The sequence below is a fragment of the Chionomys nivalis genome, chromosome 13 (assembly GCF_950005125.1).
Source record: "Chionomys nivalis chromosome 13, mChiNiv1.1, whole genome shotgun sequence".
NCBI lineage: Eukaryota > Metazoa > Chordata > Mammalia > Rodentia > Cricetidae > Chionomys > Chionomys nivalis.
In genome coordinates this window covers 52,316,989-52,341,533 of record NC_080098.1, presented here as the reverse complement: position 1 = coordinate 52,341,533, position 24,545 = coordinate 52,316,989, and the positions used below count along the sequence as shown (strand labels likewise).

At 45.5% G+C, this 24,545-nt stretch overlaps 1 protein-coding gene across 3 annotated transcripts in view; it reads right to left on the bottom strand.

Moving 5' to 3' along the window:
* Cdyl (chromodomain Y like) overlaps positions 1–24,545 on the bottom strand; it is a 130,620-nt gene that overhangs the window by 42,999 nt on the left and 63,076 nt on the right. The window contains exon 2 of one of the 3 annotated variants that reach the window (XM_057787723.1): positions 14,542–15,208. The exons of 1 other annotated variant lie outside the window; for it this stretch is intronic. In XM_057787723.1, coding sequence (XP_057643706.1) covers positions 14,542–15,208 — 667 coding nt within the window. Of the gene's footprint in view, positions 1–306; positions 428–14,541; positions 15,209–24,545 lie in introns of those variants that run through there. One more of the 3 variants, XM_057787724.1, reaches the window with a different exon arrangement.

Below are 24,545 nucleotides of genomic sequence, written 5' to 3'. Positions count from 1 at the left end.
TTTCTTTTTCAGTCACAAGACATCCACGGCAAAGCCAGAGAGAGGAGAAAAGTTTATCTGGCTCACAATTCCAGATAACAGTCTATCACAACAGAGAAGGCGATGCACCCATACCACCCTGAATGCACAGAGCCGCGTCGGCTTTTCTTTCATTTCTTCCACGAACCAAGGAAACGCTAAGCTGCAGCAGCATGGCCGTCTGTTCGCCCATCTCCCCGGCTCTCTGCAGAAGACACTATGGTGACACCCCACCATGTCACCGGGTGCTTGCACTAACCCAGTCCTCCAGCCCTCCAATGCACTCACCTGGCTTCAAAGAGAAGTAGTTCTAACATGGTTGTTTGAGACAGTTACACCGAAGCTCTCAGGACTGTGGAAAAGGGTCACCCCAGGCTGTCACAGCAGCCCTGAGGCTACATAAGCAGGAAAACCCAAAGTGGAACTGCTTAGGAGTGCATCTGAGAATCCCTTTGTGAGAAGTCGGGAATGCAAGAATTAGGTCACATGCCATGCATGGTCCTCCCAAATGGCCAGAACTGCCTTCTGAAAAACTCTATTATGAAATATGTTTAGACCACCTGGCGGAAGCATCACCAAAATTTGGCATGGAAAATCCCTTCCCCTAGATAAAACCAAAATGGAACTCAAAGACTATTTTAAATTCCTCCTCTTCGCTTGTTAAAAGGCTGAGGCAACGCAAGCAACTCTGAGAATAGCTTCCTCTAACTACAAAGCCTTTGTTCCAATTAAACTTTAAAAAGTCAACTTTAAGACAGGGAAAAGGAAAATAACTGTTTTCTACTTCACCTTTAGGTGGACAAGACACAGGCTCACACCCTGAAACTACAGCCAGACACCCAGTGCTGTGCTGTAGCAGGCAAGACTGTATTGCTGTCAACACCGCATTGCCACAAGACAAACACAAAGAGGCAGCCCACGGGGCACAGGTGCCTAGCAGCTTGATCTTCATTATCAAGAGGAGCATGTTCATATTATATTTTCATAGCACTGCTATAAAACCAAAATGGCATTTAATGTCTAGAGGTGATACCACGTACGGAAGAATCTACCACGCTTTGCTCAAGTACCATCCAAAGACGCAAACACTCCGGTTACAGTGCTACCTAGGGATACATCATTCAAGCTCCAGCAAGACAAAAAAATAATTTCTATCTAGTTCATTATGAGTTTCAGGCAATAAGGTGTGTTACATCCAATAAAAGTCACAGCACCCATCCTTGGGATAGGCACGTCCTTACCAGACAAAACATACTCCTTCATTACTAATACAATACTTAATCAAAACCATAGGAACTTGCCTCATAAACCACACCGCCTTACTATATAACTCTAAGATTTTACTAGGACTAAGTCATTTTCTTTCAAGGCTCCAATTGCTATAGCAACCCAGGAGTTTCCACTGGACTGGAGCTAACAATGGAATTGGACTATAAAAATGGACTCTAAGGGTTGCAGAGATGGCTCAGTGGTGAGGAGCACTTACTGCCCTTCTAGAGACGTGAGATTGGTCCCCTGCACCCACATTAGGCGACTTAAAACCAGCAGCTTCCAGGGAATCCAATACCTTCTTGTAGCTTCCTCAGGAAACCTCACACAAACACATGAATTTACACACACACACACACACACACACACGAGACTCTAACAGCCCAATTTCTGTTACTATAACAAATGCTTGAGGGCAGAGAACTTTGTAATGAGAGTCACTTAGTTCAAAGTTCTGCACGTTCAAGTACCTGACGACCTGGTAAGACCCCATGGCAGGAGCATGAAGGAGAGTGAGATACACTTATTCCCTCCCTCCATGGTCTCTATTTTTTTTTAAAGATTTGTTTGTTTTCTGTCAGCATATATGCCTGCAGACCAGAAGTGGGCACCAGATCTCATTACAGATGTCGGTGAGCCACCATATGGTTGCTGGGAATTGAACTCAGCACCTCTGGAAGAAGAGCCAGTTCTCTTAACCTCTGGGACATCCCTCCAGCCCTCCCCCCATGGTCTTCCCACAAGTAGTATGCTCATCTTTCGGGGTGGCCCCTATATCTAATCACCTTCCACTCCACCACTCTGAAAGCTAAGCTTCTAACAGACCAAGCCTCTAAGGCACAGACATGTTGTACCTAAACCACAACACGAAGACACAGGAAGGTATCTGATACAGTTCTGGGGAGTTTCTAGGGGATCCTGATTCTAACTCAGATGGAAGAGACCAACTCCCCAGTGCAGAGCTCAGCTGACACAGAATAGACGGCCTGCCTGGTGTTGATTCTAACTCACACGGAATAGGCTGCTTAGCTAGTAGAATACTCAAAAGCAAACTTTACAGTGGACTCCCCTTTTATTACTACAAAATAACAGTTTCTCCTCACACATTTCTTCTAAACATGCCAGTCAAGGCTCTAAAGATTAACCACAACCACTTCAGAAAGAATGTGGCCTCTCTGGTGACAGAATGTTTTCTAAAACTGGAAGTAGTCTGCACTACAGTGCAGGTGTGTCTCAGAGGCCAGTTCCATAAGAATGCATCTATCTGAATGTTCAGGGTTGTTCACGCCTGACCCGACAGGTGGGTTAACTGAGTTGTCCCTCTAGTTCAGCATGGTCTGCTTTGGCGGGGGGAGAGGGGGGTTGTCTAATCTTTTTAGTTTTAGTTTGGGGGCAGTCAAGAGCTTCTTATTTGACAGCAGTCTGTCGTTTGTCAGGTTCAGTAAGTCTACAATATATAATCATTTCAATCCCATGCTACTGGGCCTCCTACATATCAGTCAGGATCTTTTAGTTCAGAACATGCTTGTTAAGGGGGAACAACCAGGCTGGCCTTTTTATAGAGGCCACAGGAGGGGCTCAAACCACCTTATATCCATCTCCAGGGGATTTAATATCTCCTTCTGGTCATGCAAATACATGGAGCGCATGATCTTGCGCACATATGCATTTACCTTTTAAAAATTACATATAATAACTTAAATAACACAGTGGGGGATGGATCAGATAATAATAAATAAACCTGATTATGCAGCACTGCCTTACCAGAGGGAGCAGAGGCGGAGACATGATGAATGGAAGATGGGAAGTAACCCCATGTGTAAACTCAGTATACAACAAAAAACTAAAGGCAACAAATACTTTGGAGGTTTCTTACCATTTCTATTCTGAATGCAACATGGAGCCTTATAGTGGTATATTATTTGTATTTTAATAAATAAATCTTGCCTGAAGACCTGATGCAAAGAAAGCTAAAGCCACTAGAGGTCAGGTAATGGTGTCACACACCCTTTTAATTCCAGGATTTGGGCAACAGAGTCAGATGGGTCTCTGTGAGTTCAAGGATACCCTGGGTTACACAAGATCAATGCAGAAACAAATCCAGGTGGTGGTGGCATACACTTTAATCCCAGCACTAGGGAGTCATGCCCTTAATCCCAGCACTAGAGGGAATATAAAATGAGAGGAGAGAAAGGCTGCCAGTTTAGTTTATGGTCGCCCAGCCTTGGTGGAGGTAAGACTTCTCTAGTGGCTTGGCTGCTTTGCTTTTTTAGTTTTTGGGTTGAACCCTAATATCTGTCTCGTGCTACAGAACCTATTTATGGCCTAAAAAGGGGGAAGTCAGACCTGTGTCACTGGGAGGATGGGCACTTACTTAGGGTTGTTACTTTACACAGCTAGTTTATCTCAATTATGTCACCGTGCTGGCAAGCGCGCATCTGTGTAGGGTTTACTTATGACAATTACCTTAACAATGGTCCAACATGCTGCTCTGCCTTAAGGAACGCTGCCCACAACTGCAGAATTTTCCTTTCAGTACTGCTGAGGGAATGGCTTCTGGTCACATGATAAACACAGTGTGGATGTGTCAACTACACAGCCACTGAATGGGGACCTGCGCTCAAAAGATACTGCCTGTGTGCTGAACACCAGGAACTCCTAGAAGCAGGGGCATGGCTTCTGAGCTATGAATTCAGCACACAACAGAGTGGACACAAGGTGGCAGGTGTGTGCACTGGAGGGACTTAGGACTTCTGGAAACTTTTCTGTCAATGTCTGACACATAACATGAGCAAATTTAAATTTAAAAGCCACAAAAGATGGCTAACAGGAGCCTAAAGGTGAGTTAAACCCAAGTCAACATATAGAGCCCAAGCACAAGGCCATGAACAGGAACAAGAAGAAAGTCTGTGTTCTACTTGGACCACAGCCTCCTGGGGAGCAAACAGAAGACTCTCCTCAAGGGCATCAGTGGTAGGAGATGGGCAATGATGGGACCTATGCTGAAGAGTCGGCATCTTGCTGCTGACCCTCTGCAGAGCAGCCGAGGCAACACCCAGACTGAAAAATGACACAGAAGAGGAGCCAGCAATGGTGGGTGTATTTCCAGAGATGGAGAGAAGAATTCCAGGTTGACATGAAGCAAGGAGGCTGAGCAAACAAGAAGCTTGTTAATGGGGACAGGAGCAGGGAATAGTTAAAGGACATCCATCTTAAAACCTGGGTTTTATTTCTTAAAACAAACAAACAGACAGTGTCACCTTTAGGGTGGATGTCAGAGCCTTGGAAGGGAATTCAGACACAAACAGTGTGACTTCCAGCTGTAGCATTGTTGTCTTAAAGCCTGGGACTTCTCCTCAGTGAGAGGGCAGACAAACACCAACGGTGCAGTGATGGCAGGTGGTGTTGTCAGGAGTCTAGCATGCTGCGAGTGCGCCATGCACAGAGGTACCAGTGGAGAAGAGGTCGACTCCCCTTAAAGGCCACATCTTAGGTGACAGGTAGAGATGAATGAGCAAGAAGGCCGTGACATGAGAACCTGAATGTTGAAATAGAAGACCAAAACTGGCTCAAGCCAACAGTCTCGAGGAGGGCACAGGAACCACAGCTCAGGCTTTGGTGAGGAAGCGGCACCCTTGGAGCAATGTGGGAGTTGTACTCTGCCCCAGAGGGCCAGGAGAGGAGCAGGTAGGAAATTAGAAAATTTGGAGGTGGACAGCAAAGTGTGAGAGACATGAGGATTAGCATTAGGACACTAGATGCAAGCTTACAAATCACAACAGGTGTGTCTTCAGTTGAGAGGCAGATGAGAAAGGGACGGAAGCCAGCGCAAGAGAAAAATGAAAGAAAGCATCGAGGGATAACAAGAAAGAAAAGCCAGAGCACACCCACGGATTACAGCCTTTTCTAACATCAAGAGCCCAAGGGCTGAAACTCATTGTGGAAGCAAAGTTCTGCTGGTGATCAACTCTAGTGGGGTCTACATATGACCCAGCAAGCCAAGCTGCCACCTAGGTGTGCTGCAGAAGGCAATCTGACTCACTGGCACTGACGGGCAGGTGCCTAGGAGCACGAACCTCACCCTGACTCTCGCTGGCTTGTGATTTCTCCAGCCACCTGATAAATTATTTCCCACCTACCTTCTCAGGAGACCAGCAGTAACGACGGAAGCTATAGTGATCAAATTCCTCCAATAGCTTATTCAGGCACACAGAAACATCTGCTGAGCACCATTATTATGTGTAAACAACTGGACTAACCAAGTAGGAGAATCTCAGGTTGTTAACTGTTTACTGTGTTGCATTCCCATAGCCTTCAGTGTTGATGAATTTATACATGCTTCTAGGTCTTTCTCTGAGTCTTTTCTGTAGCAATCCAGCTTATCTTGACAGCAGCCACCTTAAGGTTTAACTGGCCCAATGGTTAGTTAACCAACCAACCAACCAACCAGAGTTAACTTACTTTGGTCTGCTTTCTATACAGCACAGCAGAAGTAAACCCTCAGGAGTGGTGTGTAAGGTCTTAAGTATAAGGACTTTGGTGCCAAGCACATGCGGAAGGTGCTTGATGTCTTTGGTATCAATATAAACCAGGCACACACTGGCATGAGTAAAACCACTTTTGACCTGACCAGCATAAAAGCCCCCTCCTCTGACTCAGTTTGCAGGAACCCTCTATTCTTGATATCACTGCTACATACCAGAGTTCTTACACCTCAGCCCTTGGCTTGACCTTGATCTACTGGTCTTCTTGGGATTCATATGCCTTTTGCTGCAGTATCCAGTTCTATTACAACAGACTTTCTAAGATAGTTTCCCATCAATTTTATTTTTTCCAGACTCCTCTTGGAAACTGGCTCTCATCCAAGCCCTCAACCCTAAGATGTCGCTATCCAAAGATAACCTTGGGGGTTTACTTTCTAGCCTCTGCCCTCCAGGGAACCCTGGAACATATTTAAATGCCCTTTATTTATGATTAAGGGCAGCATACACAAGGTCATAGCCTCCACAGAAGGGACAAGAACACCAAGATGGACTCAAATATAGTCAATGAGTGGACAGAGCCTGGTCTACCAGGAACAGAGTCCAGAGCACAGCTACACTGGGAGGACTGAGCTGTGTGAGTCAGCTGGCTAAACACCGAAATATGACATAACTTGAAAGTATGTCAAATGATTAATTTTTAACCTCACGATCATCTCGCCCCTTGAAAATACCGTATTTAAATGTACTTGTTGATTGTGACTATGTCAAGACTTCACTGCTACAGTTCAGGTCTGTCCTGATTCTGGATCCAGACTCCCTTGGAAACTACCCTAGTCCCCTGCTAGGTCAGACAATTTAGATGAAGCTAGTTGTCCCCTTGGAGCTCTGGGAGAAGAAAAGTTTTTCTTGGCTTGTCTACTGCGAGGTCAGGGCACCAACCACTGTGGCTCCTTCCTTGTGGGAGGGCAGGGCTTGTCCGAATGAAGCAAACAGAGCCCAGAGGCCAGCAGAGGCCTAGTAGCTCTTCTGACCTGTGTCCAGCTGTGGCAGATCTGACTACATGGCTAACACATGTCATCTTTATTGCCTTGTTTTGAGAAGTTTCACTCATTTGAGACATGCAAGGGGGGGAAGAGACCGAAGTCTTGACTAATATAATATCTACTGGTAGCATAAATTAGGCTTATTAAAATCTTGCCTGTCACTCTCTTGACAGAACAGAGAGTAGAAGCCAGAGTAGGGTCTACTTTAGACCCTCCTTTCTTACCAACTCTGGGGAGTCTCTTAATCAGGTCACGTTCTTGTTCACACCCAGTCTCGCCTATAACAGACAGTCTTGAGCTAGGAAGCACAGTGCTGGGATTCGTAAGCAGAGCGATGGCAACAGAACAGCATGTTGGACAGCTGGTGATACAGTCACCCCAAACCTGAGACAGGATGCCATTGAAGGACTGCTGTGACAAGACTCAAGCTGCAGACGGCAGGCAAAAATGAGAAGACATGAGGTTCAAATGGAACTGAGGACAGGTGTTGAGTACTCATGTTCCAGGAGCAAATAATAAAACATCAAGAAAGTACCACAGACAGGGGAGTTAACTTGAAAACACACCCTGTCCTCTTTCCCGTGCCATCCAAAATTCAAAAGGGAAAAGTATATAGCTATGTTTTTTATATCTGATTGAAAGAAATCCAAGCTTCCTTTAAATTACCTTTTGTGAACCTTTAAACTAAGACCCTTTGGTATATTCAAAACTGGGAAGGAACTATCTCATTGGTGCAAATGAATCTGAGGGTTTTCTGCCCTGTAAGGAAGGGCCCACCCACAAAGAGGGTAGCAAGACCCATGAACAAGCATGACCTCTGTACAGAGCAGGACAGCTCAAGTGCACAGAAGAGACAGTGTGGCTCCTGAGGAAGGGCGTGCACGTGCCTGAAGCCACCAACTCCCTGTTTTCCAACAGTGATGGATATAAGGCGAAGAACAAATAAAAACACCCAGAGAGTCAATTCTCCCGCCTTAAACTTCAAACCGCTAGATGCTGTTTTCTGCCTCTTCTGGCAAACACTGTGAAGTGGCTTAAAGTATTCCTTAAGAACAGGTAAATGACCCGGGCCTGTAGTGCATGCCAAACCCACATGTTCCGCTCAGGCAGTGGGGGCACACGCCTTTAATTCCAGCACTCGGGAGGCAGAGGCAGGTGGATCTCTGTGAGTTTGAGGTCAGCCTGATCTACAAGAGCTAGTTCCAGGACAGGCTCCACAGCTACAGTGAAACTGTCTTGAAAAACAAATAAACAAACAAAAAACCCAGGTAAACAAGTAGTCACAATCTTGACAGCTTTTTCACGGCATTTTGGCAACATCAAATTCTTCAATCATGGCCCCAGTTTATAAGAGCAAGTCGCCAACTCACAGACAGCTGAAGAAATGTGCCCGCACACACATGTACATAACTGGCAGGAGAATAAGACAAGGCAAGATGTGAACTGGGCAATTCCTATACTGGTCTAGTAACTTCCACCACCATGACCTCCAATCTATATGAAGTTGAACACTTCAGAAGGGATACTTGGAGTAGTAACAAAGGCAGTTGTTTGACACACGCTAATAATGCTTATGGTGAACACTTCCGCGACTCAGCAGTGAAAAGCACTGAGAGAACCCAGGTTTGACTCACAGTACCCATGTGGTAGCTTGCAACTCTGTAAATTTCCAGTTTCAGGAAAAAAAAAAAAGTTCGTCCTTTGGCCTTGGAGGGCAGCAGGCACACACGTGGTACACAGACATCAGTGCAGGCAAATACCCATACACACAAATACAATAAACTAAAAAGGAAAAAGTTCACATCCAGTCAGTCTCTAGACTGCCTAGAGGAGTACTGAAGTTGGGAACGCACCCCTGAAGATACCAGAAGACACTCACGATCTAGGAGCACAGAGCCTGCTTCCCAAGGAGAAGAAAATGGTAAGCAGTCAGGCCTTGCAAGCCACCTGGGCTGGGCAGGATCTTTCCCAGGTGCCTGAAAGGCTTCAGTGAATCCGTGCAGGGTGTATTCCTACTGTGCTCTGTGCACAAACCAACCTACCCACAGCAGCGTCACTCTGCACACGCATCTATCTCCTCACACCTTTGCCACACCCCTAGAAGCTCATCTTTCCTGTGTCACCTTTTCCACAATTTACTGTCCTTTGTTAAAACAGCACATATCTTACACCTAATTCTTTCTTGGGCTACTTCCTTGTTTCTGTGTCATGTGCGTAAGATTGGTTAAATGGTCTATATGCCTTTCCTTCAGTTCACTTGTCTCAGGCTCAACTAAAGAATCTAAGAGCATAGGGAAACATAACTACTTCAGGGAAAAAGAATGGGATTTCAAAGGGAACTTCAACACTCCAATAAAACTACACCACATGTTTTGGGAAGACCTGGCTAAATGTACCTGTCCAAATAAACATGAAGAAATGAGAACACACACACACATAAACATACACCCGTATATATTCATACATAATACATACATATCCAATGCCTAGGAATATGTTAGTGTATGTTTTTGGCTACTGTAAAGAAACCCAAATGAGATGAAATAGTGATACAATATATGCTTTTCAAGAAACAGCCCTCCATTCATGTTCAAGGGTTTTCACTCCTCCAAGTAGGAAATGAAATTATCCTCTCTGTCTGTGTATGCACACATGCATGGTAAGGACCAAGCCCAGTCAGTGGCTTGCTCAAGTAAGGCAAATGCCTGCCTGTGAGATATATCCAAGCACCCTCTTTCTAAGAGTCTTAGCTATACATAACTGATTGGCAAATACCTGCATGTTTGTAAGTTTTAAAGCAAAGTGATTGTATTTGCATACTTTGAAGACTTCTCGGGGATAACTAACTTTTTATCTAGAATTGGTTCTAGAATTCTAAAGCACACTAAACTCCTCACAAGGAACAAAGGACCCCATCTGCTACTGAGCATCACATATCCTGCTTGAGGGTGTCAGTTATGAGGTTTGGGAGCTGTTTAAGTATTTGCCGCAAATGTTTGTTCACTCGGTTCTAAGTTCTCCAACCTGTCTCCGTGTTAAGTAGCTGTTTTTGTGAGGAGGAAGCATCAGGACATACAAGGTACACGGAAGGCTCTAACAGATGCCCACTGGGTGCACACACGCACACACGAGTGTGCTTGTGCGATGTGTGTTGGGGGGCACATGGCCATGTGTGGAGGTCAGAGGACAATCTTATATGTTGGTCCTGGCCTTCCAGACGAGACAGGGTCTCTGTTGTCTGCTTGCTGCCCAAGTGGGGTTGGTTGGCTGGCCCACGGATACTGTAGGTCTTTGGGTAACATCCACTTGCACTATAGTGCCTGGCTTTTACGTGGGATCTGGGGATTCAAAAGCACATTCTCACACTTGCGTGACAGGCACTTTAACCTACAAAACTCTTTTAACCAATAAACTACTTCCCCAGCCCTCAACCTCATTTTATGAGGCAGGTTTCCACTAAAGCTGGCACTCACTGATTTTTGTCTTTCCCTCCCCAGCACTGAGATTTAAGGCAGGTGGGTGCTGGAATATAGTATCAGGTCTTCACACATGTCAGGAAGCAAATTACTGACCAAGTCATCTCTTCGGTCCCTACAAAAATTTTTTTCTTAAAAATCCAACTTATTGCTGTTTTATATATGTGTTTGTCTGCTTGTCTATATGGCTATCATGTGCATACAGGGGTCCACACAAGCTAGAAAGGGTGTCTGAACCCATGGAACTGGACTCACACAGCTGTAAGCCACCCAGTGTGGGTGCTGGGAATTGCATGGTCCTCTGGAAGAGCAGCAAATACTTTTACCCAGTCTCTAGCTCTCCAGTCACTCAAACATTTACACACACTTTCACTTGGGCGCCTTTCCATTTTCAACTTTCTGGTTTTCCTCTGCAGCACTCTGAACTTATTATGTAGCTAGCCTCAAGTTCACAGCAATCCTCCTGCCTCAGCCTCTCAGGTGTTAGGATTATGGACATGTTCCACTATCCAGCTCAATGCCCCTTCTTTTCAGGTACACATTTCCTTGTGGTCCCAAGCATTACTGCTGGGTGCTGGTCTTCTGACTGCATCGCCCCTGTGTCTTTAGCCCTAAGGGACTAGAGAGGAGCTGTTAAAATGGAAACGTAACACTTGCCTGAAAGTAAGAGGAAATCTAACCAGGCCACGAATCCATACCCTCGGGGAGATGAATGCAGGCAAGCCAAGGCCTTCCAGTCACTCTCCTCAGACAGTGGTTGGCTTTGACTTGAATAATAGCCAGCTCCAGCTCCTAACAATTGTAGGGTCTATTTCTGTTGTTTTTTGGGGTGGGGGTGGGGGGAGGGATTAGTCTCCTGACAATATTGTCTCATATTTCCTACTTGTGGAATGATGGAACAATCACACACTTGAATTTGTGAGCAGAGAAAAAGTTACAACAGTTTTTAAAAGCAATTATTTCTTTTATAAAATTAATTCACTAGGTAATTAGAGCAAGGAATGATCTCTGACCTCTTAGTGGAGGAGTAGGTAAACACCTTACCTACATTAATGAGAAGCTATAAATCTACCTTCTAAGTCCTTGTTTTCTATTTAAAATAGTTAAAAACCAAATGTGCATATGGTTATCTATACAAGTATTTGTGTATTAAAATGGCCCAAACCCTCCCTTCTGATTTCTATACTGTAAGCTGTTTTCAGTGGTAAATACATCGCTTGAACACATGATTAATGTTTTGAACAGAAAGATGGTTACTTTCCCAATGACTCAACCAGTACCTGCTTCAATTAGTTTTAGAAAAACAAATCCGTTTTCTATGCAGCTCTAAAATCAGTCTGCAAAATAAAACAAACAACTGCTTAAGAGATCTGTGCATGTGGACCAACAGTTGAGCAGAGATTCAGTTCCATGGCCCATCACTGAGGAGAGACAATGCACGGCTCTCTGGGAGGTTTGTCCCATTCTCTCCTGAGCCAGGAAGGCTGAAAGTGCTACCTTCTGTGAGCATGTGTTCTACTGGAGCCCCATACAAGTTTGTCTCAAGAACTAGTCCCGTGGCAGACACCGCTCTGACCTGTCTTGGCCCTGTCCCCACTGGCCTTCACGCTTGTGCGGAGGAGGGAAGGAATCTCTCTGCCACCTGAGTCTTATCGAGCTGCTTTGGCGTATCCTTTGTTCGGAATGGACTTGCCATGCATATGGAGATGCTAGGCAGGGAGGGACTCACCTTCATTAATCTGCAAGTCTAGACCTGACAAGTTTGGAAGAACTCGGCCCCCATTGTCCTAAAATCATTTCCACCTGAGTGCCTTCTATCTGTCCCCTCAGTGGAGACTGTTCTAGAATGGCAAGACTGCAGCACAACGCTCCACCTGATCAACAAGCAGGAAGGTGAGCATGGGCTGTGGAGGGAATAGGGGCTAAGAAAGGAGTCTCATTGTGTTACCGTCACACCAGTCTACCAAGGTCCACAGCAGGAAGATCTCAGGTTCACAGGACCTTTGCAGGCAGTGGGAGAACTTTTGAAGAGTGGGAAGCCATCAAACCCTGAAACTGGAGCCAGTGCCCTCCGTACACAAGGACCAGAGGCTGTGGCCAAGGACAGTTCTTTGCGGATTGTGGAAACACGAGAGGGGCACAGTTCATGTTGGTCACACGAGGGAGCAAAAGAAAGACAGTCCTGAACATGGAAACCTACCGAAGCTGGCCTCCTGGGTTTAGAGTAGCTCGCTGGCTACTTCTTAGTTCTCAGCGTTGCTGAGGCTAAGGTTTGACTATCCTAAGTTCCCTCCCATTAACAATACAAAGAAACTTCAGGAATTATAAGAGGATCACAGGTCTACTGAAGCCTTTATGTTCTACTCAAAAGTTAAATGTAAAGGTCAAAAAAAGGGGGGGGATGACTTCCTTGTTGCAGGAACCAGCAAACTTGACGCCACATGGCCTTATGGGGACTCAGTGCTGTTCCTATAGCAGACACAACCATGGATAGTCCATACATAGATGAACACAACTGTGTTCCAGACAGGCTTTACATACAGACATACATCACTCTGTTACATTTTCACGTGTTTTGGTTTCTATGTCATAGGAAAAGTGAAGCCCACTCTTAGCTTGCATGCCATTGTCCTAGTCCTTGTCCAGAACTGAGCACAGTGCCTGGCCTGAAGTCATCAGTACAGAACAGATGCCCCCTGGCGAGTAGACACTCTGGGGATAACACAGGAGATGACCTGAGACATTTGTTTCAATTACTTCTGTGTCTACAGCTCTTTCTATGAACCTTCACTTTCTCTGGATCTGAATTCCCTACATGAGAAACAGAGCTCAGAAGCAGGTAATTAATAATCTCCTCCACCACTAAATGTTTATGATTTTCCTGGCTACAGAACGTCATCATAATCATAAATGAGCACTCATCCCACATGAGTTTGATTTGCAGCCAGGATAGCATGACCTTGGGTCTAATATGTATCTGGAAAATGTTGGCAAGACAACAAATTTTACTTAATAGCCTGCTGAGGTACCATACAAGGGCTAAAACTAAGAGGAAAACTTGCTGCATAGACCATGACAGGATTGACAGCAATGCTCATGGGATTCTTACCCGAATCTAAACAGCTCCCCCCGCCCCCAGCAATCCCACACCAGTGTGGTATATTAGTCTACGAGACTGGGGGCACACACAGCAACCACTGTAAGAAGGCTAAAAGGGGCCCAGGAGTAGAGTCTGAAATTCAAGTGGAGTTCAGGAGGCAGATGAAAAAGACAGGCCAGGGTATGCTGTCATGGTGCCTGCACAGGTGGAACAGTGGTCCAGGGGCATTCAGAAGTGTTCTTGCTACTTGGTGAGAAGACTCACTAGCTTGGTCTGAGGGTAACCACTCTATCCAATTACGTGAGACGGATAGGTGTCAAGAGGCAAGAGGCAGGAGAGCTATGAACAGCTTCGGCAGAGTGTGACTGGGACTCGATACTACAGCGCCTGCAAGGCAGGCCCGAGGCTCTGGGCTTCATTAGCAATCCCTTATACAGGATTGATTCTGAGAAAGTTGGGGCAAGAAGAAGACAGGATTAAGACTTCAAAGACCAGAATGGCCAGTGGGATCAAAAACAGGCAGCCATTAATGTGTGGATTAGCGAGGGGCAGGAGCCCCTGGAAGGCTGACTTAGGAAATGGGCAGGTCATGGCTGCGTGGAAGCAAGGAGAGAGGCTAACAGACTGGTACTGTGCAGAGAGAGCTCCTCTTCCAAACAAAATGTGATAGGATCTGACCAGATGTACATCAAGAAACTGGAAGCATTTCTGGTGATTCATGTGGGCAAACAGAGAGTATGGTCCCTAAACCTACGCCGGTCCCATGAGAGACCACAGGCAGATCCTTAACAGAGCTGTGTGTAAGAGATGTAGGAAGGCGGCTGGCTTCATAAAGTTGGCTACAAAAGCAAAAGAAAACAAAAAAGCAAAACCAAGCGTAGGCGGTTTAGGGGGAGATCCTGCACACATCTGTGGTGACACAGTTATGGGTGGCAAAGGGAGAGCCAGTGCTGATTTGAGATGAAGGCCAAAGGCTTTGAGGAAAGAAAGAAGTCATCAAGATCTCCCAAAGGCCTGGGAGATAGCTGTGTGAATGTGCCCCCCTCCCCCAGAGAATGAGAGATGAACTCTTCTAGAGAAGGACACGTGCTCTCTAGGGTCACTGCCCAGCACGTGAGCCACAGTCTATCACAGCCCACCTAGACACTCACCTTTTCCATTAACAGCTAAGCCCGTGGCCATGGCAGCAGTCACGGGGCCAGAAACCTGAGGCACTAGTGGATGTATTCGGGGTCGGCTCCCCATCCTGGCTCGTTCTGCACCAGGACCCAGCAAAGCTCCAATGGGCTTTTCTGCAGTCACCTCTGGTGCTATGGTGTCCTCGGGACCCTGCTCCACAGGGTCCAGCTTCTCAGGGCTCTCCCCCTGAAAGCCGTCCACGGAGGTCCTGCCCTTCACAGGGCTCTTAGGCACGAGAATCTTGATCCCTGACTTGGCAAGGTCCATGTTCTTGCGATTTGCAAGAGATGGGGCTGTGTTTTTCCTGAACTTCTGGCTGGTAGCCAATAGCTGGCTGTTTTTGGACTCATGATCTTTGCCTACCACAAGTGCTTTGGGGGTGGTCTTGGAGAGGTTGCTGTGGGTGGACCTGGAGATCTGCTTCCGGGCGTTGCTGGGGGAGGCTCTGTTGGCACGGGCCAAGCTCCCCTCCTTCTGTCTCTCGCTGTGGCGCCGGTTGAAGTCAAGGATGTATTCCTCACAGTTCACCAGGTGCTGCTCCGGCTCCCACGTGTCGTCCTCACTGTCGTAGCCTTTCCAACGCACCAGATACTCTGTCTTTCCTTTCTTGTTTTTCCTTTTGTCAACAATCCTTTCCACCTATATATGAGAGAAAGGTTAAAAGACAATCCTCATTACTCGAGAAAGCTACAAGTTTAACGACAATATTCACCATCACCACCACGAGCATGACCACTACAAACACCACAATCACAGGCCGTAAAGTCCTCCCTTTCCTGCCCCAATCACTACAAAATACAAAGGCAACAGAATGTCAATGTCTCTACCATGAGCTCAAACTACACTCGTATTTTACATTCAAAATGTAGGAATACTATACACAAATCAAAATGTTATGTGGCACCCCATTAACATGTGAATGTTCTTTGATGTTAATACCAGTTAAATTATTTTTCTAAAAAACCACACATACAATACTAAAACAGAACTGATAGAGCCTTCCAAAATTCGGGGCTAAGGCAGGATTGTTGTTGGCATTTCAAGGCCAGCTAGGGCTGCACAGAAGAACCCTGTCTTAAAACACCAGTTGTGTTTAGACCACAAGAACTACTGGTAATTTCAGAAATGTATCTTTATTTTAAGTATAAACTGGAAATAAACTGGTAGCTATAAAAACAAAAATATATCCGCAGATGTGCATGAGGTAGCTAGTTTCTTTATGAGTCAAAGAGGCCTTTGCATTGGATCTAATGGGGGCCACAGGAGCCACCTGCAGTCAGTGCTGGCCATCCTTAGGTGGGCAGCAGCAAGCAGTGAGCTATGAACAGCAAGGGCTTTCTGTGGCATGCAGCTGACTCAACCAAAGAAACAGGAGTCTGGGAAATGTGACTTTAAGGTGCTCAATGACAACCAACAAGGCCCTTTCTCTCAATGAAATGCTCTAGAATAGTATGGCGATTTTCTCTCAATCTTGGTTCTAATTTTTATGCTAACATATTTAAAAGGTAATGTTGATCGTTTAGTGATGGCTGATTCGTTGTGCAACCAAATTTACATACAGCCCTTGTTTTGTATGCATCTATTATCGTAATGTATTCCGTGACTGGGACATTCTGAGTGTATAAGGCAGACTTACAAGTCAGATGAAGGAAAATATTTGACATTAATGCCCACATGTTATTGCAGAAATACCCATAATCTGTTGCGAGACCCACACTTAATATAAAAGCCACCAGACTGCTCCAAGATGGTCAGGTGTGATTTCGTGCCATGCCTGGCAGGCAGAAGCTCATATCAGCTAACAGTTCTTTAATTAAGGCCACAAAGGTCTAAGCTCATCAAGTCTCCAAACATCAGTGTGTTTCTTTCAAAGTTACAGGTTAGAAGAGCCAGTGCACACCAAGTTCTCTAACACTCCAAATTAGACTGCAACCAAACATACAAGTGGAAATAGCCCTAAAAGATATTCATTCTTAAAAAGATACATCCTCCAACACATCAATAAGACATAGAATTAAAGCCCCTTAGCTGTAGAAAAGCCACAATTTAAACATTCATTATTGCTTCAATGTGAGGAGGATTAGGAACAGAAAGACCTGTTTGCATGGGAGGAAGATTTCACACCAACAGATCTCGTGAGTAAAGAATTGCTGTCAGGAAGGCATGAGCTGGTTCACATAGACGGTAACACAGAAAGAGAGCTCACATATGCAAGCCTTGGGGTGGAAGTAAAAGGTATATTTCTGGAAAATTCCACAAAAATCAATTTAATGGCAGCCGTGGTTTAAAAGTTTTAAAGGTGCATGGGAAAGAGATTGTGCCTTAAAGGGAAACTATGTTTTATGCTGTTTTGTCCCCCTAAATTCATTTCTGCCTCAGAAGTGTGCACTCAACCAGAACACCCGCTTTTTCTCACTTCCGTGTCCTTAAAGCTGAAGTGAGGACATGGGGCCACAGAATGGTCTTTCCCTCCTTTATTCTGAATGCTGGCTTTTCTCCTTTGGGCCCTAGGACCCTGCCCCCCTCCCTTTTGCCAAAGGAGAGGCAGTATGGGAACCAGTCTCAGCAGTTACCTGGATACACATGTGGACTTCTCAAACGCTCAGGACCGAATTGTTCAGAGATGCCAAAAGAAGGCAATACTAAGCTAGCGGGCACCTTATGGGCACTGCTAAAGAACAGAAGTTTTAAGTTTTAGGACTAGATGCTCTCCCAACCACTCAACTCTTCTCAGGGGCAAGGAAGCAGAATCAAAATCAGTGATGTCTAAAAGTTCTAAAAACAGAGAGCCTTGTCATTTCCTGTGCTATAATTCTTTAACTTATTAGGTTATTTAAAATATAAAACCCATTGTTTGAGCCCACCATAATCTGTAGTTGCTAGCACCTCAGACTGTGGGGGAGCAATTCAACACTCAGGTCAGACGTGCAACTAAATCTTGTGGTGGACTCAGCATGCAAAATGACACAACACAGTGACGAGGAGACAACCTGGGGTTGGAGAGGTGGAGATACAAGGACACTTTATAGACTGCGCACAAATACGAACTTCACATAATTGGAGACCTGAGTGTGTTCCCGCCCCCACTAGGGGACATTGTCTCTTTTGACAGAGGAAACTGTTAGGCTTGACTCTGTATCTAAGCAGCTGACATGAAATATCTGCAAAGAGCATCACGTGCATCAATGACGTAACAGTAAACCTACAACTATTTCACGAGTCCTTTCACGGTGCCGAGGGAGAAAATGCAGATGAGCACAGACCCTTCTTTCTTCTACATCCCAGGTAACTCTTAGGACGTGCCCTCTTCGTGGTATGAATAAAGGACGACCCTAGTGACATGAGGTCAATGCCAAGAATTTCATACAAGGTAATTCTCTGTGGAAGGTGCTGACGTGCAGGTACACCCACAGAAAAGCTTTAAGATGATGAAAGCCACGACTCAGAGAAGGAAAACGGCAGGAAAATCCCACCCAAATCACTTTCCTTAATAATGTCACCCAGAGTCACACATGAAATTCAAACCCTATGCTCTTATTTGTCTGTACAGTAAATCAACTCAAGTTCTTTGAGCTATGATTTTCTTCTAAAAGTAAAAAGCCAAAATGTGAGACAAGTAAAATCCAACCTTGTGTACTATCTCAGTCCCCTGCTGATGACTCGTAAAGTAGTGGAATTAATTGCCAAGCCACCTCTTTTGGACCGCAATCTAGAGTGCCCAGGTCCAGCAATGTATACCGAGGTTCTCAGGGCCGCAGAAGACAGAATGGAACACTTGGCAGAAAGGCTCAGCAGGGATGCAAAGAAGTCAACTCCGTTTCTGCTGCAGTTTAACAAAAAAAAGCCCAAGGCATGCAAAATGCCACTGCCAGTTGCAAAGTCAAGACAGCAGAAATCTGACACATCAGATCATTGTCCACACCATCCCCGGAGCAGCACGTTTACCAGGAATATGAGAGGTCCCTTGGACCAATATGAAGCCACAACCAGTGCCAAGTGGAGAGTATAGCACACTAAAACCCTGCTTATAGAAAAAGAACTTTGGTAACCTAAAAGATGCAAAAGACAAAGACGACATACCAGCCACTGAAAAAAAGCTGCCATGACCGTGAAGAAGAAAAGTTGCCTCACGTTTTTAGGATAGTTTTTGTGTAACGGTCTGACACTTTCCGTCTTTATCCTGGCATGAAAGCAACATCGATCCCATAGAAACTGTACTTCAAACTTGGAATCCTGACTTTGTAGGCTAGTGGGAACACAGCTGGACCCTGCTGTGATACACAGCTGCAGCGTCTGTCACCAGGGGAAACAGCTGGCTCTCTATGGGGTGAGGAGCTGCTGAGTGCTCCTTGGGTTCTATGTGAAACACATTTTTTGGTAATTCCAAATTCCAACAGGTTTACCGAGAGATAATCCCATCAGAAGGGGGAGCATCTACATTACAAAAATAGAGTGTTCCACAACTGAAACGAGGAAGAATTTAAACACAACTATCTGAAGATACTACAAAGAAACCCCAAAAGAAAGCAGGGGATCAGAGTCTTGGAACAGGGAAGCACGCCACATCATGCTGTAGCTGGCAGGGCTTGGACAAATCTGGGTTGAAAGGAAAGCAAAAATCTAGGTAGGTGGCAGACAGGACCCATCACAGAAGGAGGAAGACCAACCAACTTCCAACTTATTAACCCCTTCAAACCCGAGGCACATTTCTGAGTAATACTGTGTCCAGGGCCCCCAAACCAGCCAGCAACTCACCGATAGCCCTGGCTCATTACAGAGGAAGAAACTGTGACAATAATCCAAACAAAGATACATGGGTGGCGTGTGCATGGTGCTGGGCAGGCCTAAGGTTGAAAAATACCCTCCCTGTGGAGCCACACAGGACATACACGTGCATAACCCTGAAGCAAAGAGCCACCATGGATCTGAGAACAGGCCCTTCCATTATGGGGAGGCGAGCAAAGGGCCAGGACACCCCTCTATAGAGGCAAAGCTGGTTTTGTCTGTTTGTAAGTCTCTGTGGGGGGAAAAAAAAGCAAAGACATAAATTCCTTGATGAGAAGGAGCAAAAGATCAAGGGATTCCCCGCAGCCCGCCCACAGGAGGCCCTTCTCCAGGGCCCCAGGCAGTACTGGGCTAGGACTTCTGCATAGGGGCAGGTGGAATGAGCTGTGAAGTTACACTTGAGTAGTGGTCAATCCGTAAGAGTCCCCCAGACCCAAAGGTGCCCTTGAAAACAAGAGCAAAAGGCTAAGTCAGAGGATACCTTGGTCAGCAGAGAGAGCGGAACAGTGGTGGAAATGAATGAGCCCTTATGGGTCAAGTACAAATGTTACAGACTGGTTTCAAATTGCCTACATTATGTTTAATGGGATCAGACTTGTGAGCCATTCAACACCAGGCACTGTCCAAAGCAATGGTGTAGACAGCCAGAACATAGTACGTAATAGTATGGAATGAGCTCAGTTTAACACCAAACGGAAACAACAGCTTAGCAGAGAGCAAGGAAAGAGACAGCTTTCAAAATACTGTCACTGGTCCACAAGCCTGGGGGCTGTCACTCCCACCTCCCACCTCAACACTGGGGCTGTGGGTGTGTTCTATTACACCCAGATTTGTCAGTTTTACAGATTCAAATCCAAGGTCTCACCCTTGTGTAGCAAGTGCTGTCCACTGAACCATCTCCCCATTCAAGTTTCTTTATGAGTAGTAATATATGCAAGCAGAAAACGTTACAAATTACAGATACATCCAAGTCATAACACTGAAAATAAAGGCAAAGAAACGGCTCCTGCAGAGAAAAGTCCAGTAAGACTCACAGCTGACTTCTCATCAGGAACAATGGACAACCGAAGAAAGTGGTACAGCACATTCAAGGGACCAGCTGTAAGTCTGTCAGTCTTTCAGAGAGTGACCAACACATCTTCTCTCTACACCCTAATCAGGCCCAGTCTGTTATTGGTGATGTCATTTTTCCTGCCATGCCTTTTTTGTTGGTTTTTAGGGGCGTCACTGTGGGATTCACACACTATATTGCTCTATTTATGGGCATACCAACTGTAACATACTACACTCAACTGTAACATACTACACTTCTGTGTAGTATTACACATAAAAGACTATATACTTATTGTATGAGTCCAGAAATAAAAAAGTTCTACAATAGGCAGAGCTATAGAAATAGGAGAAAGGCCAATGTGCATCAGCACTTGGGAAGGGGGTAGGAGTGGGGGGAGATGAACTTCAGACACTGCTCTGTCTGATGCCACAATGGGTTGCCTTGCTACTACACAGCCAGACAGAATGCTGTTCTTCCTCTGGGCTGTCTGAATGCACGTCTATCACCTCCAACAACATACCCCTTTGCTGCACTCTGCTGACAACGGAGGAGGCTGTAGGTCCCTTTCTAAGCCTTGTATGCTACATCTCTACTCTCTCCTCAAAAAACTTCATGTTGTGGACATAAGACGGTGCTATTTCCAGATAAGGTGAGACTCTGTTAAGGTGGATCTTCTCTACAAGAAATACTGAGGAGTTTCTCCAGACCAGAAGGACCCAAATGAAAATCCCCCTTAAAAACTCGCCTCTTCATCTGTCTGGTGGGCTGCACAGCGATGTCGGATGGTGGGGAAACAGGATTCATTCACTCAACTGACATTGACTTTTTCTTTGCAGAGGCCATTAACGTAAGTGTAACTGGCCACTTTAGTGTCAACAAGAACCCTGCTGTGGCCTGAATGAGGAAATATGGAGCGTTCTGTCATTCATAAAACCAGTGAGTCAAGGCTGACAGAGTATCTTCCAGGACCAAGGTGATTTCAAAAGGAGTACAGGATGAAGATCCTGCCACTCTGTCCATGGCTCACACAGGGTAAGAGCCCATAGGGGGCAGATGCACAGTCGCATCAATGATTCCTCCAGAGCTGACCCAATAATCAACGGAATTTCATTTTGGAGAGATTTCCACTGTATCATGAAGGCTACAATGGTCATCTGATAACTTCTCTGTGAGAACCTGAGACTCTTTTCTCAACCCTAAGATGTAAGTCATCATATTTCTGGGAGGCAGATGAGCTAACACCTGGCCTTGCCCCAACAGATACATACAGTCCCAACCGTGCACACTAGAGGCAGTGTGTCCCAGTGTGTCACTGAGGCCCAGGCTGACTGCCCAACAGTGCTGTTATGTAGGCTTATGTTTGAGATAAACGGTTCAGTTCAAATTATGGAAGCTTGTCCCTTTTTTTGGAGGGCCTGTCAGGAAATAGGCCACTTCTCCGGCTGTCCATCTGACTAGCCAGGTGGCACCATACTTCCTCTGGGGTGACTAAATGCTATCTGCAAATGGAGGGTATTTCCAGGTCTCCACAGTCAGTTCTGTGTAGTGGGGCAGGAGCAGAGCCACTTGGCTGTTCTGCCAGTCTCTTCAACACTGAGGCCCAAAGCATCTTGGTACTGACCTAGGCATTCATGAGTGGCCCCGACAATTCTACAAGCTGAAAGAAGGGTGGCTTTCATTTGCCACCTGTGGTTTTCTAAGCAGCAGAACTGTGAACATTCTTGCCTTTTGCCCAAGAGCAGAATAGCCATGTTCCATTTGTACTCAATGGATGGGGTGGCTATTACTTCTTGTCAACTTGACAGTATCTGGAATGAACTACAATCCAGAAATAGAGGCCACACCTTTGATCCAAATCTTGACGCAGGAAGACACACCTTTAATCTGGGCTATACCTTTTGCTGGACGACTATATAAGAACATGGAAGAAGGAAAGTTTTATTCTTTGCCTGCTTGCCAGAAAATCCATTCCTTCACTGGCACTGGACTCCACTGTATACAGAAGAGCAGATGAGATATCCAGCCTCATAGGACTGAGCAACTATTAGATTCTTGGACTATCCACTCACAGCTACTGCTAGCCATTGTTGGATTAGTTGGACTGCAGTCTGTAGGTCATTCCAATAAACTCACATGTTGTGGTTTTACGGTGTTCAAAGTCGCCCCTATACTCAAAAGTCACACTTAGTTTAACAACTGTGCCCCTTAACATGTTTGCAGGCTTGGTCTCCTGCTAGAGGGAGGTGGTAGCAACTGTACAAGGTGAACACTAGCTGGTAGGATTAAGTCACTGAGAGTGTATCCTTGAAGGGGACACTGGGAACCCCAGCCTGTCCTTATCTCTGCTTCCAGGATGCCTTGAGGTAAGCAGCTCCCTCCACGACCTGCTCCTACCATGATATGCTTGCCTGCCTTCACTGTGGGTGTGTGTTAGAGCAAAAAAACTACTACTAATTCGTGTGGCCAACACGAAACTAAAACTTGTATGTTCAGCAGTGAAATGCTACATGGCAGGATTGAGATGAACAAAGAATACGGACAAAGCTGGTGTGTGGCAGAGGGAAAAAAAGGGGCACGAGTGAATTTTATGGGTGAAAACAGTCTCTGTGCCTAGCAGATGGTAGCTATACAAGTGCCTACATCTATGACACTCTATCCATCTCAGATCTATGCATTTTCAGCTGTATCTGACATAATTACTACACAACAGAAGATCACCACATGCTCCTTGGTATGAGAAGAGTTTCTGGCCAACACATTTAAAATGGCTGTTGGGTGCGCAACAGTCCACAGCTAAGCAACAGGGCTTCCCATGAGGAAGCCAGCATAATAGCTGTGAAGGCCCATGTGGTGGAGATGGAGACTCTGCTGATCCCAAAGTCAACAGTGAACATGTTGTGTGAGCACAAGGTAATTCATACCGCATGACTGTATGTTCCAAATCAGTAAGGCCAATGCTACAAACTCAGTGTGGGACAAAGTCTAAGCAATTTATAAAAGAAAGCAAACCACCAGGTGAGCATGAATACCACTTAATCTCACCCAGAGTAAGGCTCACTAGGGTGTGTGGGAACATCTCTGCGAAGGCTGCCTGAGCTGCACGTTTCACAGAGCGCTGCAATCTTACAGTGAGCATGGAAGGCTGTAAGGCAGCCTTCTTGGTCTGTGTGTGTGTGTGTGTGTAATTGTATGCATGCGCGTGTGCACGCGGGTGGGGGGAACTCAGCTAAGGAAGTAACTGGAGGGGTGCACACAGACTCACACAGGTGGAGGAACTGTAGAGTGCATGAGCAGGTGAGAGGACTAATTGGCTGTGCTACCGCATCCCGTGTCTGTGCTCGGACTGGCTCTTACAAGCACAGCATGACATCCCTCACCTGTTACTTCCTTTGATAACAGAATTCTGTACTATCAAATACACTCAGTTTACTCTTAAAGCGAGTCAGCAGGACTAAAACAGGAGTTTAATAGCTATATTTCCAATGGGTTAAATATTAAGTTAGCTTTCAAAACACAGAAAAAAAGGAGAAAAGTTATTAGCATACTTCCATCCGCCCGAAAACTGCACATCACAGTGCTGTAGTCATCATACTTCTCCCCTTGCCATGCAGATGCTCGATGCACAGCAGTAAAAAGACACTCGGAACATACATAAAAGGGTGTATGAGCACACGCTATATACTGTAATTCTCTCACTTCAATAAGATCAGGAATTCTCTATGAATAAAAAAATGAAATGGATCTTTCTTGCTGAAGTTCTCACAGTTGCTATGTTACATTTTAAAAAACAAACTCCAATTTGGGGAGTAAGAGCTGGCAGCAAGAGAGTTTACCCACTAAACTATCTTGCCACCCCTATTCATTTTTTTTCTTAAGAGATCTACCTAAATTAAAATGAAAAAATTAATGTCAATGTTGCTGAAAAGAAGCTGCTAATAAGCTACTTTTCCAGGGGTTTCTGTTCTGGATACATGTAGAATGGTGCAAATACAGGTACTTGCTGCTGTATGCTTGACAGAACACAACTAAATCAAATCTGTGTGTGTGCATGATATACGCAGGGTGAGGCAACTTCTCCACACAGCGTCACGACTGTGAGACAACGATGCAAACTCATTTCACAACTGTATTCCTCGT